The sequence below is a fragment of the Podarcis cretensis genome (assembly GCF_951804945.1).
Source record: "Podarcis cretensis genome assembly, chromosome: 5".
Lineage (NCBI taxonomy): Eukaryota > Metazoa > Chordata > Lepidosauria > Squamata > Lacertidae > Podarcis > Podarcis cretensis.
This window is the reverse complement of record NC_137174.1, coordinates 54,759,178-54,784,997: the sequence shown is the minus strand read 5'-3', so window position 1 is coordinate 54,784,997 and position 25,820 is coordinate 54,759,178. Positions and strand designations below refer to the sequence as shown.

At 40.4% G+C, this 25,820-nt stretch overlaps 1 protein-coding gene across 8 annotated transcripts in view; it reads right to left on the bottom strand.

The window, feature by feature from the left end:
• Positions 1-25,820, bottom strand: part of SORCS1 (sortilin related VPS10 domain containing receptor 1) — a 437,156-nt gene that overhangs the window by 158,135 nt on the left and 253,201 nt on the right. For all 8 annotated transcript variants that reach the window (XM_079976044.1, XM_079976045.1, XM_079976043.1 and 5 more), the window contains exons 5-6: positions 23,801-23,874; positions 3,481-3,545 (exon numbers count right to left, since the gene is read on the bottom strand). In XM_079976044.1, the coding sequence (XP_079832170.1) occupies positions 3,481-3,545; positions 23,801-23,874 (139 nt within the window). The remainder of the gene's footprint in view (positions 1-3,480; positions 3,546-23,800; positions 23,875-25,820) is intronic.

The following is a 25,820-nucleotide window of genomic DNA, read 5'->3' as shown; positions in this document are numbered from 1 at the left end:
TCGAATACAACCATGACCAGCCTTATCTTTCATGACTTTGTCTATTGTCCTTTCAGTGCTATTTTAAGTCCATGACTATCACAATGAGGAAAGTGAGACAGCAAAGAAAAAGAAAAAAAGGATTCAATATAAGGATTTTTATATATTGCATTTTTACAGCTCTTTTTCAATAATTATTTCCTCTTGAGCTAGGGTAGTAGTGTTCATTGAGACACAATTCAAGAACAGGTACTCTCTTGGTATGCAATCCATGAGGATTTTTTATTTACCCAGTTACACAGGAAGCACCTCATCACTTACAGTTAATTCATGTCAATTAATATATCCCATTGCTAAGCTTTGGAATTAATTTCATTCCTTTTCTGGCACAGATGTTCTGCCTCCCACTAGTAATTGGCATGTTATGCTTCTCATTTTCAGCTCTCATATACCCAACAACAGCTGCTGTTTCAATTGTTACGGTAACATTGGAAATATACCAGATCTCGACTAGCAAAAAGAGATTAAGAATTGCCACACTGGCTCTGGTCTGCATGGACTGAATAGCTAGCTGTTAGTCCCTTTGTTTTTCTAACCATCTAGAAACAGGTTGTTTTAACACAAGCAATGTGATACATATCCATTGATTTGGTGAAATTTACTTTCAAGTTATTTGTGCTGGATCGTGGTGGATGGGAAGCTTCTCTCTCCCAAATTCAGTCAAACTGTAGAGCTGGAGTAATCACCTTCCATTGGTGAATACTTAAAGAATAAACTGATTGAAGCAAATCTGGACATATTTTTAACTACAGCAATTATGACTCACACAGTCAATCTAAATATGTGTTCTTTACCATTGTGGCCAGTAAAGGCTATGTGTAGGCTGGTTATAAAAGCACGTTTGATGTGCCTGGTGATCTGCCTCTTTGATGATATGCATAAGGAACAAAGATTCTTGAGCAGATGATCCTTACCTTAATATGATATGTACGCAGTATATGATTCCCAAGTTCCTAATATCTGTAAAGGCTACATTCCAAGGATATCATAATACACATCAAAATATGGCACATCAGATAAAGCTCTACAGAGGCCATATATTAACTGCCCTGTCATTATGGAGCAGCATTTCTCTGTCAACCTAGTCTACTACTTAATGTGTAGATTTGCCTCTGCACGTTAGAAGGGTGAGCACTTGGATGAGGCTGACCGGGTGCCTTGTATTGACAGCACAATCAGATGTGGTCAAGAACCTCTCTCACTGTTTTGAGAGCCATGACTTCATCTGTTTTAAGCAGCTTCCCTCAGGTTCCACCCCAAACCACATGCCCTGCTTTTGCTAGGACAAGATGAGCACGTTGGTAGTGGGGCCCAACCATTTTTTTGGGGAAAAAATCCATTCTACTATGTTCTGGGCTAAGACTTAGCTTCATTTCATAAAAGGCATTCACTATATAAATAAGTACAGCTCACAGGCTGAGTGGGTTTGAGGAGTAGAGATATGCAGAGAGCATCGGTGATAAGCCTGAGACATTTGAGTGGTATTTGCCCAAAATAACCTCTCATGCTTTACTAGTCCAGGGGACCTAGAGTTCAGATCCATCACCAAGAGTCTCATTGACTCTTTTCTTTTTGGAAAGGTTTGTTAGCTCAGGGACAGATTGTTTTGATAGAGCCTCCTAAAACATATTTCAAATACATGGATTGTGATGAACAAAGACGAACCATAATACCAATCCAGTGCTCAGAGCCAGGATGAATGCTAGGAATCACAGTTCTGCTCTTTCACCTTGGTAGTAAGTATGCATGTGCTGAGTTTGGGAAGGTTGACTTTAACTATTTAAGATGCTGCATATCAGATATTTAAATTAATGATACGGTAGCCCACAATTTAAACGATTTACTGTCCATTATCCTCCCTCTAGGCATTTAGTGGCAAAGACTCCACCATATTAACCCCCAAAGCATCTGTATTTGGGGTGACCTCAAAGAGGCAAAACTCCCCCTTCATTCTTCCGTTCTAAAACTCTTTTCTGGTTCAGTTTTAAGCTTACTGCAAGCTTGCTGTGATACCCATGGGATACAAAATGAAAGCCTGAGATAAGCTTCACATGAGAGTCATTCAATGGAAAATGCAGAAATTGACACTACTTCCACACTCATTTATTTACTTTTAGTTAAAATGGGCTTTCAGACTTCAAGAGAAACTATTAAATATAAATATGGATTTTAGTTATTTACTTTCAAAGTGTACAGTTGATCAAAAACCCTTCAGGACTTTGCAAAAATGTTAATGGTGGGATTAAATTTATACATTGCAGCAATTAATGCTGAATGTTATTTAAACTGATACTGGATGCCATAAATATATGCTATGCAAACTATTTACTCCACTTCTTTTTAAAACTGAACTGGATATACTTATTAACTACTTGGCATAATGTGTCTAATTTTATTCTCTGTAATTGTTCACTGAGCCTTCCACTGCAACTCTGTCAGAATGGAATGTATCTGTTAAGGTATTTTTATACCAGCCTTCACCACAAGAAACACAGGCCTGCATACAACAAAATAAAATACAACAAAGCATAATATGTTACTTATTTTACTGTATACTATTGCACATAGTACAATCAATCTTAATCTATCTTAATTATGCTCCTTCCCATCTACCTCAGTTCTACCTCAATGATAATTTCTTGGGATTCTGCCTTTTACGTAGAAGCTATCCATAGGTGAGAGAGCACGAAACCTCCAAAATCTGAGTAGCAGCCTGATCCTGTGTAAAAGCTAGCATATTCTGGCTGAGTTCAATGGCATGTTTGTTACTTGGTTTGTTTCATTTATTGGCAGCTCATTATCAAAACAATCCCAGTCTGGTGTGAAAAAGTTGTGGCTACATATAAAATACATAAAAAGAACAATAATAAAACCAAACATTAAAATCACTAAAACATACTGGTATGCAGTTTACAGGTATTCAAGAAGATGGCAGAAATGGAAAAGAGGGACTTTCAGAAGCAAAACCAACTGAAACATCTCTGTGTCTCTCTCCCCAGCTCAGGGACAACCACAGAGAGAAGAGAACGCTATCATTCTGAAATGATTCCAAAGTTTGTGAGCCATTTTGTGGAGGAAAGAAGCCAAGATTCAAACTTCAAATATTACACACTTCCACAGCATCCCTAAAAAAGGGCTGATCAAATGAAGCAGGCCATAAGAAGAAAAACATTTTATGCTTGTTGTTTCATTTTTATGCTTTCCTCTTGCAGATCCTACATGACTTACAAATCTTTTCTATTTCTGTATAAACTGTATTTAGCTGCAGAATATCCTTATGAATTGCAAGCTACTTGAGAATGGCTTCTGCAGCACCAAACCAGACAGTAATGTGCTGCTGCTGCTAGATCTCTCTGATGATATCCTACATCTGGATGCTCTTTCCATGACCAAGTATTTACACTTGCAATAAAATGACTATGAAGAAGCAAAAGAACTTACGGCCATCCACTGTCTTTGACTCCAAATGGACTATGTCTGGCTCTTTAGTAGTACCCATCCTAGACCTGAAAAAGGAGAAATTAAAACTATAGTATTTGTATGCTGAGTTATATGGAACATTTTATACAACATTGTATCTATTTGCATAGCTTAAATGTTTAATGAGAAATAATTTATAATTTGTTTAGAAAACAAATTCCCCCTTAATTTTCATGCAGTTATTATTTCTCTTATGAAATGAATGTGAGATTCAGGAACAACTAGAAAAGAAAATATACTTATTTGCTCATAGGATCAGCAATACCAAAATATAATACGCTCAGCATAATATGCGAATAGGAAAAAAATGCTTTGTTAGATACATTTAAATGGGTTCTTATAGATCTGCTTTTAGGCAATTCTCTAAAAGAAGCTTTGTGGCCATTTGCACAATGCCACATATTATTTATGGCTCATCCCTGGATGCTAAATGAGCTGAATCCAAGTGCTAGGGAGCAGCATCTGTTGTGGTGGGGGGGGGGACTTCCAGAAGTTGCTAGACTACAACTCCCATCATCCCTGACTACTGGCCATGCCAGCTGGAGTCCAACATCATTGGGTGGCCAGAGGCTTGTACAGCTTTGTAACAAGGAAACTACATTTCCGAGGTTTCCTTGGGAAAAGCCATAATCATTCAAGTGGTATGAGTGCTTTAAATGTATGGTGTTGCTGTGACCATAAAGTTCTCCTATGTTCTTGAATCACTTCCACAAGCTACTGACAATCTGGAGATACTCCTAATCTCTGCTTTGATTTCAGTGTGTCAATCTTAGTTCTGAACATTCTAGGGCCATATTCACACCATACAGGTGAAGCACTATGGTCCCTATTTTAACAGCCATAGTACCCCCCTCCCCAAGAATTCAAGGAGCTGAGAGTTGTTAGGAAACCCCTATACCCCTCAGAGATCTACAGTTCTGGGAGTGGTTTAACGATCAATCCCTCCTCCCAGGGAACTCTCCTTCTTTTTCATAGGTAAGAAAGACTTGCTGAAAATGTCAACAGTGACTAAATTCTTGGAGAAAAACAAGTATTTAAACTAGGCAAGGATGCTCTGAATTTTCAGGACGTTTTGTTCTTAGTAGAGAAGACAGATTCATTTCTGAAGTTCATTGGTAATTTAGCAAAAGCTAAATTGTGGTTAAAAGAAAATACTTGATCCATTCAATTACTTAATTTTGTTCAACAAATACGTCTGGAAGACCCTAACCCATCAGCAGCAATTCATGCGGAAGAACAAATACTGATCATTATTTCTTACTAGATTTAAGTGAATAAAAAATGATTAACATTGACAGTAGTCTATATTTGCCAAAGCCTAACTAAATTAGGTTTTCTGGGGGAAGAAACCCTGAAGCTTTTGAATTACTCTTGTCAGTACTTGCACTGGAAGTCTATCTCATCACTATGAACGTAATTCTGTTTGCAAAATAAAAAAAGATACCCATTCAACTTATATGAAAACAAGTCCAAGACACAGGCACTACTAGATAGATAGATAGATAGATAGATAGATATAGTCTGACCAATGGCTAATTCAAGGAACCCAAAATGGGCACTAATGGGAGCTTTCCCTCTATTGATCATTTTCTCTGTGTGTGTTTGCATGGGACAAGTGGAAGTGTAAATGAGCCCTCACTTGTGGCAGAATCAAAAGCAATGTGGTTTAGGCACTGAAAGCCATTAGACACATTACGAAACATTGGCTCAGGGCTTTCAAAATGTATTCTTTTTAAACGCTTTTTGATTTATAAACCAGTGAAAGATTTGGACTGACTCAAAGGTTTTAGTTGAATTAATCATGTAGGTGTTATACCATTATTAAACAAAATCGTTAAAATACATGTTAGAGCATACAAATGTGGGTAATATTCTGAGGAGATTAATAATAGTAACTGTTTTGTTTAAATGAATAGCACAGAAAAGTAATTTCAGACCTTTTCACATCAGCCAGATTTTATTCAAATACACTTGTAAAAACACAGTACATAAATTATGTGACTAAGCAAGGTGATTCACTAACTAGTGCTTTCATGGTTAACCCTAAGTAGAGAAATCATTCTGTTTGGTTCAACTCTGGAAGACAGGGCATATTTTCTTATAAATCAGTGCTGCCCTTTCTTTCTCTAAATAAACGTTCATTTTTTAATGGTAGAAACTGTGTATTTGACAGCCATATTATCAAAGGAGTAGATATACTGCTATCCTATGGCAGAACTTTCAATGCACAGTTTGTGGGATGGATGTTAGGGCTGTTCATTGACCCCCTGATCTGATTTGTGCCCCCAGTTTGTAAATCCAAATTGGACCTGATCCAGTCTGGACTACTCTGACCTACCCCATATTTGAAGCTGGATAAAAACTCAGAAAATACAAATCTCTGGAAACCCCACTGACATAATTAAACTAAAATGGCCCTAACTTTTCTGTTCCTTCACACAGACCTGACCAGTGCTTTTTTTCTGGGGGGGTACGCAGGGGTATGCATACCCCTAAACATTTTCTGAATCTAAGTCTGGCATCATTGAGGGGCAGTATATCAATATGAGTAGGAAAATGAGAGTACCCCTAAACATTTTTTTAAGGAAAAAAAAAGCACTGGACCTGACAATTGGAGATATTAACCCTTAAAGAAATGATTAATTCTACCAAATCTCTGATGGGTAGCTCCAGGGGTTTTAAAATTTACTTTTTCCAAAGAAAGAAAGTATGTTTTAGAAATACTGTGCAAATTATCATAGTCCTATGCTTGCTGTGTTCCTTTCATCAAGATTTTAAAAGCATATGAAGGTGTTGTTGTTTTTTTAAGGCTTGAGATACTAGACATGGGCAGGCAGCATCAGGAAGATGCTGGCAGAATATTTTGAACTACAAATCAATTCAGGACATTCTGATCCATTTGGTAGCTGCTTCAACCAAAGCAAGGTTTGATTATATTAAACCAGCTCTTCCTTAGCAGGTGCAAATATCACCTGTAAAGCCCCAAGGCCATTGCATTTCATAGAATTGTAGAATTAGAAGGAACCATGAGGGCCATTTTAGTCTAACCCCCTGAAATGCAGGAATATTTCTGCCCAATGTGGGGCCCAAACCAACCACCCTGAGATTAAGAATCATATGCTCATCTGACTGAACTACCCCAGGTTCAGAAATTATATGAGCTTCCCTGGATATTATGATCAATTGTTGTTGTTTGATCCGTTCCAAATTTTATCTTTTTAGAAACTGATACCAGAGCAGGGTCTTTTCCCAACCTGGTGTGTTTTCAGTAAATGTCAGAAGCATGCTACTGTTGATGCTTCCCAAATACAGCGAGCAGAGCATCTGAAAAGGGTAGCCATCCCCACAGGAAAGGGCTGCTTCAAGATTGCTGGAGGAAAACCCAATAAATTTCACTCTATGAGATGAAATTTGAAGATATGATAGCTGCTTCAGAGGGGGATGAAGCCTGCCAAATTATGGAGACAAATAGGTCCAGGAGTTTTCGGCACTTCAGGCATTATTCCACTGACAGAGAGACCTGCCAATTACAATGCTGGCTTGTTGTCAGTCTCTCTTCTTGGCATCTTTCTTATTGGGAAAAGACTCCAGAGTCAGCCAAAATCTATTACAAAGTTAGGCATCCGAAAGGCGCAACCCTCCCTCCCCAAAAAACCAGATTATACAGTGCAAACAAATAATTTCCCTCCCTCTTTGTTTCAAGCCAGCTAAGAAGCACCCCTGATTTCTTCTGGTTCTGATTTGGATCCAAAGCAGAATATGTGCATTGGCTCATTTCTGAAATGAAAACACTTAAGTTGGGAGGGGAGTCTGGCACTGTGAAGCCTTTCCCTTCGCCTGCAAATTTGTCTGAAAGGGGCTTTCATTTCTGGATTCTGCAGGCATTAAATGGTGACTTCATGCATGCTGTGTTAACTTAGAGAATTTGGCCAACTGAAATTTCCCTTTAACTCAAACTAGAATATGGTTCACTGTCTACGTACAGCAGGGTCAAAATGAATATAAAATCCACCATTCAAAGAAAGTTGTTCAATCAGCAATGGATTTAGTCTGACACTTTCATATGGTTGTGTGCATGTGTGTTTTCAAAAGACTATCAAATGGTGGTGGAGAAGCAGATTATTAATCAATTTACATGCAAGTTATATCTGTCAAGTAAAGCTGGAATCACAAAACATAAACCAAATCCTGTCCCTTTAGATGTTTCCCTTTTCAGAGACTTTGAAAAGTCACTGGTTTATCTTTCAGGTGGCATTTTGTCTCTCTTTAGAGCAGTTGACGGTATTACTTAATAAATGCTGTAAAGTCACATAATGTCCTGATGCAGATAACAGAGGAAGCACTGAAGAAATAAAGAACCGTGACAGAGGAGGACGTGATTTGTATTCAAATCTACCAAGGCAATACAGTGCCAAGTTGTGAACTGAAGGAGATTCTTTCAGGTGGAAGCAGAGCAAGCTATTCCCTCCCGTAACCGAGAAAGACCTTGGGTGATATATTATCCATACCCTAAAAGAGCTGCACCTTGAAGTTTAGATTCACAAAAAACAGTTTTCCTATTGCACTCGTCCTTGGCCAGTCTTGTGCAAAGAAGTCACCGAGCTTTCCAAAACTGTAGCAATGTGGATCCTTCCATTTATTCATGAAAAATGCTTGCAACCCCACCTTTCCATTATAAAACTACTGGAGGCAGCTAACAGCAGGACGAAATAATAAAATAATCTTATTCTCTCGCTTTCCGTTTCAGTTGCAAAGTATCCAAAAAGCATCACCATAATATAGGGGAAATAGCTGTGTAAATTTAGCAGATGTATTTATTTTTAAAGGAAATTCATTTCCAAATTAAAGTAACTTTTTATTTTTGACATTAGTCTACTATGGAACTCAGGGTGGCACACATGGGCATATCCTATTTTATTCTCATATCAAAAATATAACAAAATTTAGTCCGATAAATGGTGACTTATTCGAGATCAATAGTAAGCTTCACGACCGTGTTATATCTAGGCAAGTTGAATTAACTGTGCACTGTCCACTTAAGTACATTCAGTCTTCAGACTGTCTGCCCCCACACCCTCCCCTTCAATTGAATTTGGTGAAACCTAATTGTAGGCCTGTGTTTTAGAGCCCTGCCAGGAAGAAGAATGTAAAATGTTTTTATGTTTTTTTAATCTTTTGTAAGCCGAGCAGGGAAGGCCATTGAAGCATGGCCACCCCTGTTTTGTAGAATCACACTCCTTTCAAGATATGAGAGGAGCTCACTTCTGGACTTTCTTGAAACAACTGAAGAGATGTTTGTTCCAACAGGCTTTCCCAGGTGGGTAAATGGGCCTTGGTCACAAGTGTCCACTTGTTAGGGTTTTTACCCTTGTTTTAAATGTCTCTGTTGTTTTTGTGTTTTTAACTTTTAGTTATCTGATGTGTAAATCACCTTGAGACTTAGTGGCTTAGATGGTTATTAGTACATAAGATAACCAATGCTTGGTACGTGGTACAACAGATGACTCCTGAGAGGTGTCCAGGGCACTTTCTAGTCCTGTTATGTTGGATGAGTTTCATTTAGTAAGGCTTGAGGATGTGGACAAGGTGCTTGGATCGGTCAGGGCGACCACTTGCACTTTGGACCCTTGCTCCTCTTGGATGAAAAAAAAAACTAGCAGGGAGGGGACAGATGGTTGGGCCAGGGAGGTAATTAATTCCTCCTTGAGAGAGGGGGTGGCCCTTACCTGCTCTTGGCACCCTTGGAGGAAATTGATTCTCTAAATCCATTTCCATCTAGGTTTAAGCCCAGTAATGAAACAGAAACTGCTTGGAGTGCCTCTGTTGGGAGAGACACAGTGAAAATGTGTCACGGTTAATTCTCTTTGGCATCTCAGTGGTTTTCAGTACCATCAACCATGGTATCCTTTGGTCCTAGTTAGAGGTGGGTGGTTTTGTGGTGTTTCCGGTTCTGCTTGGTTCTGCTTCCAGAGGGTGATGTTTGAGGAGTGCTCTTTGGCCCCATGGAGGCTTCAATGAGGGGTTGCTCAGAGTTCAAACCACTGAGTGGGGTCATCTGGCGTTTTGGACTACATTGTCAGCAATATGCTGATGCTACACAGCTCTACTTCTACTTTACATCTGCAATGGATGTGCTGAGCTTTGCTTCAGTAATGGATTGGATGAGAGGCAACAAACTGAAGCTCAATCTGGATAATTCTGAGACTCAGTTAATGGGTGGTTCCCTAGATTAGATGGATGGGAGGTTGCCTGCTTTTGATGAGTTTATAAAAGGCATTAACCCTTAAAGAAATGATTAACTCTACCAAATCTCTGATGGATAGCTCCAGTGGTTTTAAAATTTTCTTTTTCCAAAAAAAGAGTATGTTTTAAAAATACTGTGCAAATTCTCATAGTCCTATGCTTGGTGTGTTCCTTTCATCAAGATATGAGCATATGAAGGTGGGGTTTTTTAAGGCTTGAGATACTAGACATGGGCAGGCAGCACTGGGAAGACGTTGGCAGAATATTTATACTCAGAGAGAGTGTAAACCAAACATGGCCAAATGTGGCCCTCCAGCTGTTTTGGGACCACAACTCCCATCATCCCTAGCTAAAAGGACCAGTGGTCAGGGATGATGGGAACTGTGGTCCCAAAACAGCTGTTGGGCCAAGTTTGGCCATGCTTGGTTTACACTCTCTCTGAAGGAGCAGGAATGATCCTGGCCTGACAGGATTCGCTGCCAATTAGTTTCCGGGTCCAGCTCAAAGTGCTTTCTTTTCTTTTCTTTTCCTTTTCCTTCTTCTCTTCTCTTCTCTTCTCTTCTCTTCTCTTCTCTTCCTATAAAGCCTTGAATGGCTAAGGACCACAATACCTCAAGGATTGCCTCTCCCCATATTAGCCTATCCAGACCCTGCAATAATCATCTGAGGCTCTTCTTCATGCACCTCCTCCATGAGAAGCTCAGCCTTTTTTGTAGTTGCTCCCTGCCTGTGGAATCCTCTCTCCAGGGAAGCTCACCTGGTACCTTTACTACATATTCAAGCCAATATATTCCTCTTCTCTCAGGCCTTTAAAACTGTGTTTGTAGACTTTTGTTTTTGTTATTATGCCGTATATTTTTGTGCTTTTATATTGTAAACTTTCTTGTGATCTTCAAATGAAGAGTGGTATGGAAATTTAATAACATGATATTAATAAAAATAATTATTATACTTCTCCTATATTTTATCCTCAAAGTAACCCTGTGAGGTAGCTTATGCCGAGACATAACAATCGGCCCAAACTCAAGCTGTGTGCAACATGCTCTGCCAACCCAATATGCCCCTTAAAAATGCATTTTTTTGGGGGGGGGGTTATTGGGTTATTTTTGTTTTTATTTTGATTATGTATTTTGTGCTTTTATATTGTGACTTTATCCTATGAACCACCCCGAGAACCGTGGGTATAGGGTGGTATAAAAATTTAATAAATAAAAAGAAATAATTATAAAGTAGGTCATCTCATTTCCAAATGAATAAACTTTACTTTGTGAGTAAAAGGCAATAATCTGAAAAGTTATCCAGAAGCATGGTTAAGAACGTAAACAGCTCAAGATATACTTTGCTTTAAACCGTGGAATTGCAGGAAATGGGTTTTTAAAATATTTTCAAGATTAAGATTACAGTTATTGCATACATCTAAAGTTCTGCTCACCAAAACTTTATAACCTGGGTCTGAAACTGTTCATGCATGATTTATAGTTTAAACATAGCCATATTTTTTTCTTCACCCTTTTTTTTTACTGTCAGTCTTTATCATGAGTACGCACCATTGCTCCTAGGGTCTCTAGTCCACTAGCAGAAATACCTAATGTAGATTTACACTGTGACATATACTGTATGTTTTACTTATGGCTTTCATGTTTTACTTATGGAATTGTTTGGCTGGAATTTTAAAGCAAATGGTGGGAGAGTTAGAGATTAGTGGAGGCAGGGGGTGGAATTTCAAGACAGAGTCATTCCAATGGGAATAGAAAACTGATGTTCCTGGCTGCCTTTGCAGAAAACGGTTATAATGCTATGAAAAATGTAAGACCCCCTCAAAAGCTTCTATTACAAAGTTGCTTCCTAAAATTTTAATCACTTTCAAACATTTCAAGTCACCATAAGGGCTTCAAAGCTTCAAAAGAATTTATGTCGAGGCCCAGCAATAAAAGTACAACAGTTATTTTGTTTTATATGAGTATGTAACGGAGACAGGATTTTTTTGTTTTTTAAATAGATCCATGCCCATTTCTTCTTTTATTTCAGAAAACAAGTGTCAAGAGCAACTAGTGTGATGTGTTGAACTAACTGGTAAGCTTTATCTCAGAATCAGAGAAATGCAATATTGAGAGTGAGCTGCTACTCCTACCTCCAGCTGTGAGGAACAGCTTTCTGTATCTCAAAAGCATCATCAAACGGGACATCAGAGCCAAAGAACAACAGCACAGAATATACATGCCTCAATTTAGGACAATTTATGCCCTGGAAACTAGCATTTTGCCAGGTACATTTCAAGCTCCTGAGGTTCCTCAACACATAAACATACCTTGCATCGATGCATTCAGCTTCTGCTAGTACTGCATAACTCCTTTCTTCCTTTGGCTATGCGATATATTTCCATTCTATCCTACTTTCTCATTATCTTGCTTATGGCTAACACTTATGAGCTATATTATTCTTCCCTGCAAACTACATTCTACCATTAGGAAACAAAGAACTCCTTTCCACCCACATCTATACCATTCTGCTTGTGTGAAGAGGCAAAAGAAGCAAAGCAAAGTTTGGTCACCCCACAGGGGAAAATATAGTGCCCTGCCCACAGCTGCATTTGTGCTCAGTGGGGATAGATTCTGGAATCCATACCATGGTTTATAATTCCATGGTTGACCCCACATTAGGAAATGTGCTTTTGAACACGTGAAGTGGAGGAAGGGGGTGCAGTGGGTGCGGGCTGCCCCGGGTGTCACCACTGAGGGGGTGACAAAATGCCTGGCGGCACTCACTGTGAGGCTTGCAGCGCGCCCAAGCCATGCATCTCTCCTGGGAGAGACGTGCTGGCTTGGGCGTGCGCAGGCTCCACGCTGCCCAAACGGTCCGCCCACTGCCTCCCCCTCAGCTGTAGGGCAGCTGAGTGGGAGGAGGGAGGCAGACTCCGGAGGCCTCACAGTGCACCCTGCCCCTATGGGCAGCTCACCCCACCATCGCCCCGCCCCATGGGCGGTTCTCTCTGCCCCTGGGCATGCCGCCCCAGGCGCCTAAGCAGCTTCCTCCACCACTGGGGAAGAGTATGCCTTTCACTCATTACTGAACACCACCACGCACCCACAGAAAGAATGGTTCAGACTTATAGGTAAGGATGTCAGAAGAGTTTGTCAGGTGGGCTTCCTTCTGTCCCTTTTTAACCCCTCATCAGAGTGCAGACTCTTGCTAGGAATGCTTTTTGCCTTAGTTCTCTACAACAAAAGTTTTGTCTGTTGTTTTCCTAACAGGCAGTATTATACATAAATCACTTTGTAACACACATTATTTACATTTTCATTGATTTATAATTGCAGCTGTCCCATCCGGTGATTCACTGCTTTGATTTTTTCCTCAACTCTTTTTTACTTTGTGTAAGTGGTTTTGCTGATAGAAGCAGACTCTATGCAATCCTAACCTTGTCTACTCGGATGTAAACTCCACTGAATTCAATGGGACTTGTTTCCAAATAAGGAGAGTAGAATTTCAGTCTTACTCAGCTACTTCTTGTCAATTTTAAAAATCAATGAAAAACATCATGGGGGGGTTTCCACATGCAACAAGACTCTTTGATGTGCTGCAAAAGGCTAGCAGGGTCATTCCTCTCGAAATTCATTAACTTTGAAAGGGAACACATAAAAAGTAACTGATTCCTAAATATTGGTTGGTCAAAATACGCATGCCTATTATAAGGAATAAGATATGTAAAAATACATGTATTTCTACATCAGTGAAATAATCTGTTTTTAATACCAGAACTGAACTAAAATCCCCTCATTTTTCTCTATAAAAGATATAAATATAATCCAGATTTCCCCACCACCTCTCATCTTTGAGATCACCCCTGAAAAGTGTTCTGTCCTAGGAATTTTCACTGCCATAAACACATTTCAATGTAAGTTTACTATTGCGGCTGTTGATAGAGTGCCTAAATTTATAGGTGTTAAACACTCACTGTAAATAAAGTCACCATGAATTAGGATACACAGAGGCCAAACCAGGACATATCCTGGTGGAAATCATTACAAATGTCTGGGGAAGTCTGGATGTAGGGCAGCAAATGTCGGCTGAAAAACAGCAATTTCTTATGTGATTTTGCCAAAAAAGCTCAACGACTTTGGGTTCCCCCAAAAAGTTCAACAACCTTTCTACCTTTGAAGGTAACCCGGAAACTACAACTAATCCAGAATGCAGCAGCCAGACTGGTGACTGGAAGTGGCCTCTGAGACGACATAACATTGGCTCCCGGTATGTTTCTGAGCACAATTCAAAGTGTTGGTGCTGACCTTTAAAGCCCTAAATGGTCTCGGTCCAGTATACCTGAAGGAGCGTGTCCACCACCATCATTCTGCCTGGACACTGAGGCCCAGCGCCGTTCCCTCGCTGCGAGAAGCCAAGTTACAGGGAACCAGGCACAGGACCTTCCTGGTAGTGGCACCCGCCCTGTGGAACACCCTCCCACCACATGTCAAAGAGAAAAACAACTACCAGACTTTTAGAAGACATCTGAAGAAGGCAGCCCTGTTTAGGGAAGCTTTTAATGTTTGACGGACTATTGTATTTTAATATTTTGTTGGAAGCCGCCCAGAGTGGCTGGGGAAACCCAGCCAGATGAGCGGGGTATAAATAAATGATGATGATGATGATGATGATGATGATGTCTGGATTTGCACTGTTTGAAATATGGCAACCCTACTCCAGCAGGAAAAATGGTATAATAGTACTACAGCAGCAAAATATTACAGCCTTCACAACAAAGCAACCTTTGCAACAGAGAAGTAAGCACTGAATGTAGCTGCTTGGTCACAGTGGATAAAATATGCAACATTAATACAGATAATCCTGGAGGGAAAAACAAATAAAAAGTCTAGGCCACAGCCTGCAACTTCACTTTTGCATTCTCAGTAGGCTACGACATCAACAAATCTTCATGAGCTAGTGTGGTGTAGTGGTCAAGAGCTGTAGTCTCGTAATCTGGGGAACCGGGTTCGCGTCTCCGCTCCTCCACATGCAGCTGCTGGGTGACCTTGGGCCAGTCACGCTTCTTTGAAGTCTCTCAGCCCCACTCACCTCACAGAGTGTTTGTTGTGGGGGAGGAAGGAAAAGGAGAATGTTAGCCGCTTTGAGACTCCTTAAAGGGAGTGGGCGGGATTGTTGATTTGTAGTGTCCAGTGCACAGCGGAATGATGAGGAATACGTGTACATACTCATAATTGCTTTATTTACATTTCAAAGCTGGTAGATTACAGAAAAACATCTTGCCTCTGCCGGAGCAATAAAGGCATCCTCTCTCCTCTGAAGCACGGAGAGAATCACACTGAGAGAACAGTGAAAAACAGGAAACCAGTGTACGTCACATCCAGTCTCCCTTTCCCGTGAGAAAACCCAACAGTAACTCTGACTGGAATGTAAACATTGTCTTGTGACAAGCCTTTCGCTGCACAGTGAAGAGAGCAGAAACCAACAGGGATATCAAATCCAAACTCCTCCTCTTCTTCTTCTTCTTCTTCTTCTTCTTCTTCTTCTTCTTCTTCTTCTTCTTCTTCTTCTTCTTGCACTGCTGCTCAAATTTATCAAGCTCTTGTTTAACAACAACAACAACAACAACAACAACAACAACAACAACAACAACAACAACTTATAAGGGTGGTTTTGGGGCTTTGTTTTGTTTTGTGTTTTTTGTTTTGCCACTACCGTTCTGGCAAGACTATTTCAAAACTGCACTCCTAATATTTATACACTGCCCTGATCTCCAGTGCAGCATTATTAATGGGGAGCTTAAACCTATTTGTTCTTTAAGACTTACTCTAATCAAAGCTGTGCTCTTCATTTCTAAGCAGATTTGTTGTTGCTTCCCGTTCTCCTTTTTCCAAGACTCTGGCTGTATTTCTCAAAAACTGGGTTCCCTTTTCATATCACTTATTTTCTTTGCCCAAGAAATTCAATAAAGATCTTGTCAGGTGGAGTCTTCCACCTATTATATTTATTTTTACGAGTGTGAAAAAGTCTATAACTCATAGACAGCAGTGGAAGAGAAGTGCCAGTGAGTCAAACTTTTCTTAGCTCTAAAGACACATAATCAAACAGGCAATAAAGATCATCAGCACCTGGTATTTCATCATTACAACAGTTTTTTCAGCAAGGTAATTATTCACTGAAAGTTCGGATCAATAAGAGTCACATTTCATTCCTAAGCAGTTGAAAGAACTAAACTTTAACATTTACATATAGCTGACAGCTGCAATTTATTTATATTTTGGATTGTCAAATGTTTGGGAGCTGAAAGGTGAAAGGCTGACATCCTGCAAACGCCCTATGAAGACATCTTGTGCTTTGAGCACCACCTTGTTTTTTTCAGAAATTCAAGTCCCTATGTAGAATTTCAGGATACAGGAAAAGAAACTGAGGTAGTCAAAGGCAATTTTGGAAACATTCTTAACATTTTAACGTTGAACATTTTGGTTTAGAACTACTGTTTTTCTTTTGCAATGAGCATGTAACGCTTCACTTGTTTCCATGCATTCAGCAGTCCTAGAGGTCAGTGCTTAAACAGAACTTGAAATTATTCCTCACATTTGCTGAGCTAGTTATAGCTTCATCAATTCTTGGCATTTGTGCTATATTTTGCTATGGGCTCCTCTTTGTAGTCAAAATAACAACAGCACCAGTAATAACTAGTTCTATCTATTTAGCACTTTTACAAAATCCCCAACCCATTTTATATACATTGCATTATTATTATTTTCATAATTCTTACAGCAACCTTGTAAAGTAGGCTAGAGTTATTATCCCAATATTACAGATGGGATGGGACTGAGGCTACTCGCTTGCCTATAGTACCCCTCAGCGAGTCAATGGCTGAGCTGAAAGCTGAACATGTCGTAGCTCATACTTTTCATATTCTTGCTCCCAAACCACCCACCTTGTATCTACTTCTGGCTTCCCATGGACTAAACCACAGCCAATTCTGCTTCCAGGCACATTCGTGACATTAACACAGGTCTTCTTCTTTGGTGATCACTCGTAGCCGTGTAAGATTGTCTTCCATAAAAAAAGTTTTAACAATGAGTCTGTAAGTGACTGTGGAGGCCAATTCTGGATCCACACGACCTTCCACAGTGGGCACATTGTTTTCCGGGTGGGAGTTGATCATGGTGTGGATTTGCCAAACGTGCCTTCCTCCTAGCACATTTCTCCCTTGCGACCTGAGTTCAAGTGTCTTCAAAGCCCATGACACCTTTGGTAAAGGCTGTTCTCCAACTGGAGCACTCGCAGGCCAGTGTTTCCTAGTTGTCAGTGTTTATACTACATTTTTTTAGATTTGCCTTGAGACAGTCTTTAAACCTCTTTTGTTGACCACCAGCATTACGCTTTCCATTTTTAAGTTTGGAATAGAGGAGTTGCTTTGGAAGACGATCATCAGGCACAACATGACCAGTCCAACGAAGTTGATGTTGAAGAATCATCGCTTTGACACTTGTGATCTTTGCTTCTTCCAGTACACTGATATTAGTTCACTTGTCTTCCCAAGTGATGTGTAAAATTTTTCAGAGACACCGTTGATGGAATCTTTCGAGGAGTTGGAGATGGTGTTTATAAGTGGTCCATGTTTCACAAGCATATAGTAAGGTTGGTAGTACAATAGCTTTGTAAACAAGCATTTTGGTTTCCCTGTGAATGTGCCAGTCCTCAAACACTTTTCACTTCAATCAGGAGAAAGCCACAAATGCAGAGCTCAGGCAATGCTGGATTTCGACATCAATGTTGGCCCTTGTGGAAAGATAACTGCCTAGGTAGGAGAAGTGATTGACATTTTCCAACGTTACACCATTGAGTTGGATTTGTGGCACTGCAGAGGAGTTATTTTGTACTTGTTGGTGCAGCACTTTGGTTTTTTGGATGTTGAGTGATAGGTCAAGCTTTTTGTAAGCTTCTACAAAGATATTTAGGATGGTTTGGAGGTCATCCTCTGAGCGTGCGCACACTACGTTGTCATCAGCATACTGAAGCTCTATGACGGAAGTTACGGTAACCTTACTCTTTGCTTTCAGCCTGCTCAGATTGAAGAGCTTTCCATCTGTTCAATATATGATTTCTACTCTGGTGGGGCATTTCCCTTCAACAAAGTGCAGGATCATGGCAATGAAAATAATGAATAGAGTTGGGGCAATAACACAATCCTGTTTAACACCTGATCCCACTGTGAATGGTTCACTTTGAGAGCCATTGTTATCTGTGATTGTTGCAGTCATATTATCATGGAAGAGCCGAATGATGTTTACAAATTTATCTGGGCAGCCAGTTTTCAGAAGAACAGTCCACAAGGCATTATGATTTACAGTGTTGAAAGCCTTAGTCAGGTCAATAAATGCCATATACAGGGGTTGGTTTTGCTCTCTGCATTTTTCTTGAAGATGTCGAGCGGTGAAAATCATGTCCACTGTCCCCCTAGAAGGTCAAAAACCATTTTGGGATTCAGGAAGGGTCACCCTATGGCTGCCTTTGGATACCACAGCTACATGGGCAGGATCTTGCCCACAGTGCCATTTGCACGGGAAAGATCTACACAATTATCAAATAAGTTGTGGGGCAGGGTAATATTTATTTTGTAAAACCAACAACAACAACATATGGCTGTGGGGTGGGGGAGAGAAGTTACATCTCCTTCTTGCCCCTATATTCTCTACCAAGACCAGGGAGTGAGAAAATTCTGTAGGGTGCTCATTTGCAGAGTGTGAAGCCCACTTGCAAAGGAGCACTCCGCACCATGCAGGATCAGTGCCTCCACTGATAAGAGCCATTGATCAGGGACAGACCTGAGTCAAGGAAAAAGAGCCAGGTGGTGAATATCTTGGATAATAAGCAAAGGAAGGTGGGGGCACCACTCCACTTCTGAAATCCATGGAGGGTCATTTTTCCATTCACTTCCTCTCAACCATTTACTTATCCTCATTATACATCTTCATCTTAGCTAGTGGGTGAGTTTTACCATTTGTTTTGTCTCCACATGGAAGAGGAATGCAATAACTTCAGGCTCGGGTGGGCAAAACTCTCTGTAGAGATTCACAGGTGCTCAATATGTGCATGTTTATGACTAATGATGCTTATTTATGGATGGGGTGATGATGTTCCTTCTCCTTTCTATGAACCTAATCACAAACAAGAGCTAGGAATATATGATACAGTCATTCTCTTTGTGATTTTATCTGTAAATTTCACCATCTATGGAAATTGGGAAAGGCCAGCTATTTGTGTGTTAAGGTTCCCAAACCGCCCTTGAAATAATTCATAATAGACGCAGAATTATGGTTTAAGGTTTTTGGCATAACTTTATTGATTACAGCATGTGAGTGGTTGCTTAGGCACTGGTTCCCAACTAGCCGCACCTGACCTTGGCAGGGGAGCACTGACGCCTGGACTCCGGCAGATGCCAGTAAGGGAAATCAATCTGGGGGAAGTCTGAGCTGAACACCAGTCTCTAACCTCACCCCAAATGCTCCCAGGGGCTCTGACATGGCCCTAGCCCCTTGACAGGGGTTCAGACAAGAGCAAAGTGAGCCCGTGGATTCCTTTAATGGAATATCCTTGCAGCAGCAACTTGGAGGGGCAGGCACAGCCAACCACATCCCCTCTACCAACCATTTGAATCTAACCGCCAACCTTACAAAGTTGTGATGATTTGCTATGCAGTAGGCAAATACCAAAAGGCACCAGTCAATCAGCCTATGGCAAAATTCCTACTAGGCCCCTGCTCCAAAGCAGACGACCCCATGATAGGCATAGCAAGGTCAATAAGCCCCTAAATATAGGGAGGGAGGGTGGGTGATCCTGTGCATGCAGCGAAAAGAGGAAGCTCAACGACACGTGCAGGGATGCCAATCACTAGCTTCCTGAGCCAAATTCCTTCCCCAACAACCAAGGGGTGACCAATTGGGAGTAGAGGCCATCCAATCGTACCCACTCCAGCAACAGCAGAGCAGTTTGGGTGACCTCACCACAACACGTTCTCTCCGTGATGGACGACACAATTTACTTGATGGTGGGTTTTAGGCCTGGTTTCATATAAATGTAAAGTCAGAATTCAGTAAGAGTTTCAAAGCGGCACCCTGCAGCAAAATGTGTCTGGAAGTAGGATGGATATCCCAGAGGCAAAAGAAGTGGAGGAGTTTTTAACAAGAACTTTTTGCTAAATACAATGCAATAACTTTGGGATCCCAATGGAGAACAACATGCCAAATGGAGCATATGCTTCTCTGGTCACATCAGGAGGCAGAGATGTTACACAAACAGCTATGGCTTGCTCACACAAGATGCCGGAGGCCTGGACCACTGCCTTGGTTCATTTAGATATAAAGTCCCCTTCGGTTGTGCTGGCAGCATCATCTTTTAATTACAGAAAATTCAAGCATTTTGTTGTGCAGGCACTCTGGCACCTAAAAGCGCCGTTCACCCGCCTCTGTATGGCAGTAGGCCATCTATCCCCAACTCCTCAGAGACCAGCCTCTTCAAAGCTATCAACAGTAGAACATCAGCCCTTACCCCCTGAGGCTCTAACCTTGACCCAGACTTCCTTCCAACTTCAAAATCCATTTGAAAATAAAAATGCTTCATTAACTTCCAGCTGCACAGAGCTCCAGAGAAGCTGCCAGCCAGCACATCCTTGCTCTATGGATAAGCTATGAGATGTATCCATTTTTAAACATTATTTTTCCTGAGCTGTTCCACTCCTCTGCCATGGTGTGTGTGTGTATTTGTGTGTGTGTGTGTGTGTGTGTGTGTGTGTGTGTGTGTGTGTGTTCTCAGCCAGATGATTTTTCCCAGATGGGCTGTTGTACTGTCATTTTGATTGGCAGGTTCTACATCAGCCTCCAGCAGATGCCCAAAGGGATGAAAAGGTCTGAATTGCTGATAAATACTATGCTGGACTCCACACTATCATGGTTGGCTTCTTCTACCTGAATATACACATCAAAGCCCAGTCCATCAAAAGGGATCGATGTTTTAAAAGGTACTCAGTCATAGATTTACTCATGTAGCCAGCACCTGCAAATAAGACTGTGTTTTTTAAAATGAGCCTGCCTGTCCATATTAACCTAAATTAGTCACTTGTAGCATACTGATGGTCTAAGGGGCAGGGGTGGGGGGTCAATTTCTTTTTTAAAAAAGAAATTTTCCAGTTTTCAAAAGCTTTCCTGATTCTTGCTTAGAGACTATTTTTTAATAACTGAGAATGACAGACAAATGAGTATTTGCAAGTATCTTTGTTTTTCATTTGCTTCTGTGGCATGCTTCTGTGGCATGTTTTTCATTTGCTTCTGTGGCATGCTTCTCACATAACAGCAGCCTCCATGCAATCACATGGGGAGCATTTATTGTGTGAACTAGGGATGCTTGTTTGCATCATGTCAACTGTTTCCTCAACCCCATCAGTGGCAGCCAATAACATGAACTAGGGGCAAGGAATAAGTAACCTTCCACAATGCCAGGAGTGAAAAAGAACAGGGTTTCCATTTGCACCTGCAGTTTGTTCTTGGGTGTAATGTGTAGCTCTACCCCTGAGATAAATATAAATCAAAATAGTTTTGTTCAATATAGTCATTTCTAAAACATTGCAAATAGTTAGCATCATGGATCCTGTAAGTATTCTGTATCCCAATGTCACAATTTCTAGCCTTGCGAAGCAGGGTCATACGAAGTCAACCCCCACCCCAAACACAATCACTCTACTGGCCTCACATTCACGTCTGCATGTCATCCTCCACGTCTCAATGGATTCATGACTTCCTTGTACTGACCTCATGTCCATTTGCTTTCCCATCCATCTCTCTGTCTCTTCCCATTTACAGAATGCTCCTCCACTCACCGCATGAAAGATGACATTCAAGGTTTGTCATTTTTATAGCACTGAACCATCTGGACCACAAACTGTCTCCCCTCCCTGAATCCCTAAGCAAATGACTTCTTTTCTTGCTTACACAATCTGGCCTTATGGTTACTTTATCTTTTTCCCAAAGACTGAATCTTCCCATGAAAATTTCTGGAATAATCCGTTAACCACAAATTGTCTGAAAGTTCACATATAAAGAAAAATTGTGTTTCAAATGGGACATTTCAGTGAAGAAGAGACCTCTAGCCAGTTCTTAATAATAACTATAGGTGAAATTCATATAATAGGTCGAAGTTAAAATCTCAGGGCACTATGTGGAATGGACTGTTACTTTTCTTCTTTTTTTAATGAAGATATTGATTTCTACTGGAACTTGAAAACAATTTTCCACTGAATATTACACACATCCTGTCAGGGAACTGCCATCGGAGAGTCAGGTGGTGGAAGGGCTCAAGGAGGCTAGGAGACCCTCGGATGCTGAGGAAGGAACCAGCAGGGGGAGAGAGAGAGTTCCTGCAGAAACTCAGTCGGAGGGATGGCTCCAAGATACTTCCAGTGAGAACAGCGGAGAGGTCTCAGGACCTCCTCTGGGGACGCCTACTCCGCGCAGGAAACTGTCACGCAGAGAATCCAGAAGGAGAGTTTCCGTTAAGGAACTCTTATGTTGGCGTAACTTCCGGAAGCGCCCACTGACGGATTCTGCCAGCGATTGAGGTAGCCATGCATTCATGGCTCCGCGGACTGGGAGAGTTTAGAAACTGATTGCATGAGTTGAGAACTCAACCATTTACGCACAAGCAGCCCCTTAACCCTTAACACATCCACATCATTTAAATAAGTATTTTCAGAAGGGGGGAGGAACCCAGCAATAATATGACAATAGATTCCATAACAGTAGTATTTTGCAGATTTCTCTACAGAAGCTTTGAGATGAACATGTATTCATAAACCAAAGTGCCAAAGGGATAATTAAATGAGGGCAATGGCTTGGTCAAATGGCAGTTAAACTATACGGATTGATATTAAAAAATATAGGTTTGATCTTACCATCTAGAGTATTACTAAGAAGTACCAAATGCTCTGAAGATACCTCTTATTCACTCTAAGAGTGCGGGGAATCTGATTTTAACAACTTGGAAGTAAGTTTATCCATTTAAAGTTCTGCCCTTCTGGCTTGCCAAAGGGGCTTTCCAAGCTAGCTATATTCATCGCAAGAGCTTCTGAAAGACCCAATACAATTTATAGCAGGGATATAAGCAAAGAAATCTTAGCTTGAATAATGGTATGGATTTTAATTGCTTAATTTATAGGTTAGAGTTATCAATAAAGTCAGAGGGGGAAAGTACATAGGAACAAACCATAATTTTAAAGGGACAGATGTTGTGTAGAGGATGACAACATGTCAGGTTCAATCATAGAAGAGATATACCTTCCTGTGTGGGAGAAAAAGAGGGTGTCTTTCCCAAGGTGTCGCCACCCAGCCTTGTTTCTCTCCCATCTTAGTACTTGTGTTACAGTAGCTACAAGCTAGCATGGAACGCTTTTGTGATCATGACAATGAATTATTCAAAAGTTCTGCATATATTGTCAGTTCAGTTCTAGCCATATTTACCAACCAGCAAGATTCAGTCTAGTGTAGTGAAAATGTGTCAAACTAGGGTTGGGGAGGGCTCAAATTCCCAATTAGCTATGTAGTTCACTGGCTGCATTGGCCACAACAATCTCTCAGCTTAACCTATTTTACAGTGATGTTGTGAAAACAAAATGGATGGATTCCACCCTGAATTCTTTGGAGGAAGAGCAATATTAAATACAATAATAATTCACTCAGATGTAAAGTGTTTTTGAGAGAATGGCCTACAAGTGTGATTGTGATCATCAGAGGGCATGAAGGAAAATGGCTGTGGGACTTAATAAAATGAATATTGGTATAAAGAGAACTACACAAATGTACAATACAATACAATACAATACAATACTGGAGACTAAATGTTATATTCATTTTTAAGAATATTTAAAGACCTTACCACAAGACCTCAAAACCCACAAATCAAACTGATCAAATTACCCTGCCAGTCTTCAAAAAGATCACCCAACACTGAAGAGGTGGCTTTCTGGGAGCTGTGTGGTATGAAATTGCTTGCCTCTTACCAGTAGAATCTGTTTGGTGTTACGTTTTCCTGGAGTAGTAGCCATCTTCTTCCAAATTCCACTGAACTGTATAACTAAAGAAAAAGAAAAAGGAAAAAAGAAATCAAGAAAAAATGCAATCTATTATTCTTCTGCCAGTGACTTTGTTTAATTGTACATTGACAGTATGACAATAAATGTTGAATAGAGAGAAAATTACACCTCATCAGGTTAGTTTTGTGAGCCGTCTTCTTTTATCAAGTTTCCTCTCTACAGCTGAGGTTACTGTCACTCCTCAATGGTTTCTCAGTTGTGACAGCTGATAATGACAGTACTGAATACTTTGCTGTCATAGCTGAGAAAATGCAGGCAGTGAGCACAAGGCAAACAAAGGTGGAGATTAATCTCACTGAAGTGAATCCCAAACCTGTGAACTATATTAGACAGTATTTATCCAGGGAATACCCTTGCTGTTCTTGCTTCTGTTTTTGAGAATGGATTCTGGGCTATAGCAGAAAGTGAGCTCATTTAACATGTTCTCTCTTGTCACATCTGCTAAGTATGTAACCCAAAGAAAAGAAATCTCAACATACACTTCACCTGAAACGCAGAACGCAGAAGAGGTGGTAGGCAATGCTAACAAACGTATAATTACTGCACTCTAATTGATAGCGTTGCCACAATGGCAAATCTACAACTTTGTCAGCTTCATAGGTGAAAAGTCTGGAGATCCTGATTTTAGTTTGTATCTGGTAAAAGTGGCAGAAAATACAGGCTGGGAAGAAATACTTAAAACTTCTCATCATATTCATGAGAGTGCCTGGGAGAAACTAAGATGTTGCAAAAACATTTCCCTGAATATTGACCCATAAATAATAGAGGGTATTTCATCTTTCTAGTTGGATCAGGTTGACTGTGAACTACTATGGGATTTCAGGGGGTTTTTTGCTTCTAATTTGCTGGTTAGGAAATGAGAGGAAAATCTGATGCAATTAGTCAGGAAGGAAAAGAGACATTTATTTCTAGACATTACCCTGTAAAACACACAGGGTTTTAGACATTACCCTGTAAAACATTACCCTGTAAAACACACAACGAAAATAAGCTTGGCAGAGTAAAAGTGAAGTCTGGCAAACCAGCAGTGTTTGGGCACAGCCATGCCAACACCTAAAGTCCCTTTGACTTCAGTTTATTTAGTCAACTTATTTTATCTAACTTTTAAATCAGATATCAAATACAAAACAAAAAGACAAGACAAAACAGTATGCTGGAAATAAAACATGTAAAAATATAGCAATGTTAAAACAAGCCGAATGTAGCTCTGGTTGTCTATCACAATCACCACCAAAAATAAAGCCACAAGATGGGTGGCTCCACAGAGGTGTGGAGATGATAGATTGAGATCTACTGATTAGATTTGTAGATAATTTGCAATAATTTCTGATTGTCGATGGTTTAACAGTGCTTGTCTTTTGCATCTAGACCTAGTAGTGGGGCAGGAGAGCTGAAAATAATGCCAATATATTTCACATCCGGCAATCTATGTGCCCCTTTGAATTCAGATAGTACATGGGTTGACAAGTCTAAAAAACCTGGGACAAAGGCAATGTATTTAGCATTAACTCTGAAAGTGTATACAGTGGTACCTCGGGTTAAGAACTTAATTCGTTCTGGAGGTCTGTTCTTAACCTGAAACTGTTCTTAACCTGAAGCATCACTTTAGCTAATGGGGCTTCCTGCTGCCACTGTGCCACCACTGCACAATTTCTGTTCTTATCCTGAAGCAAAGTTCTTAAGCCGAGGTAATATTTCTGGGTTAGTGGAGTCTGTAACCTGAAGCGTATGTAACCTGAAGTGTATGTAACCCGAGGTACTACTGTACTTGATTCTGGCCAAACTAAGCCCTCTAGAGCAAAATATACATCAGGAGGCTCTCTCTCTCATTTACCCTCCAATATACAGATAGCACATACAGTAGCAACAGATTCCTTCTCCTTCTTTGGAGTACTTGCTGTGGGATGGATCTGATCTCATTCACACA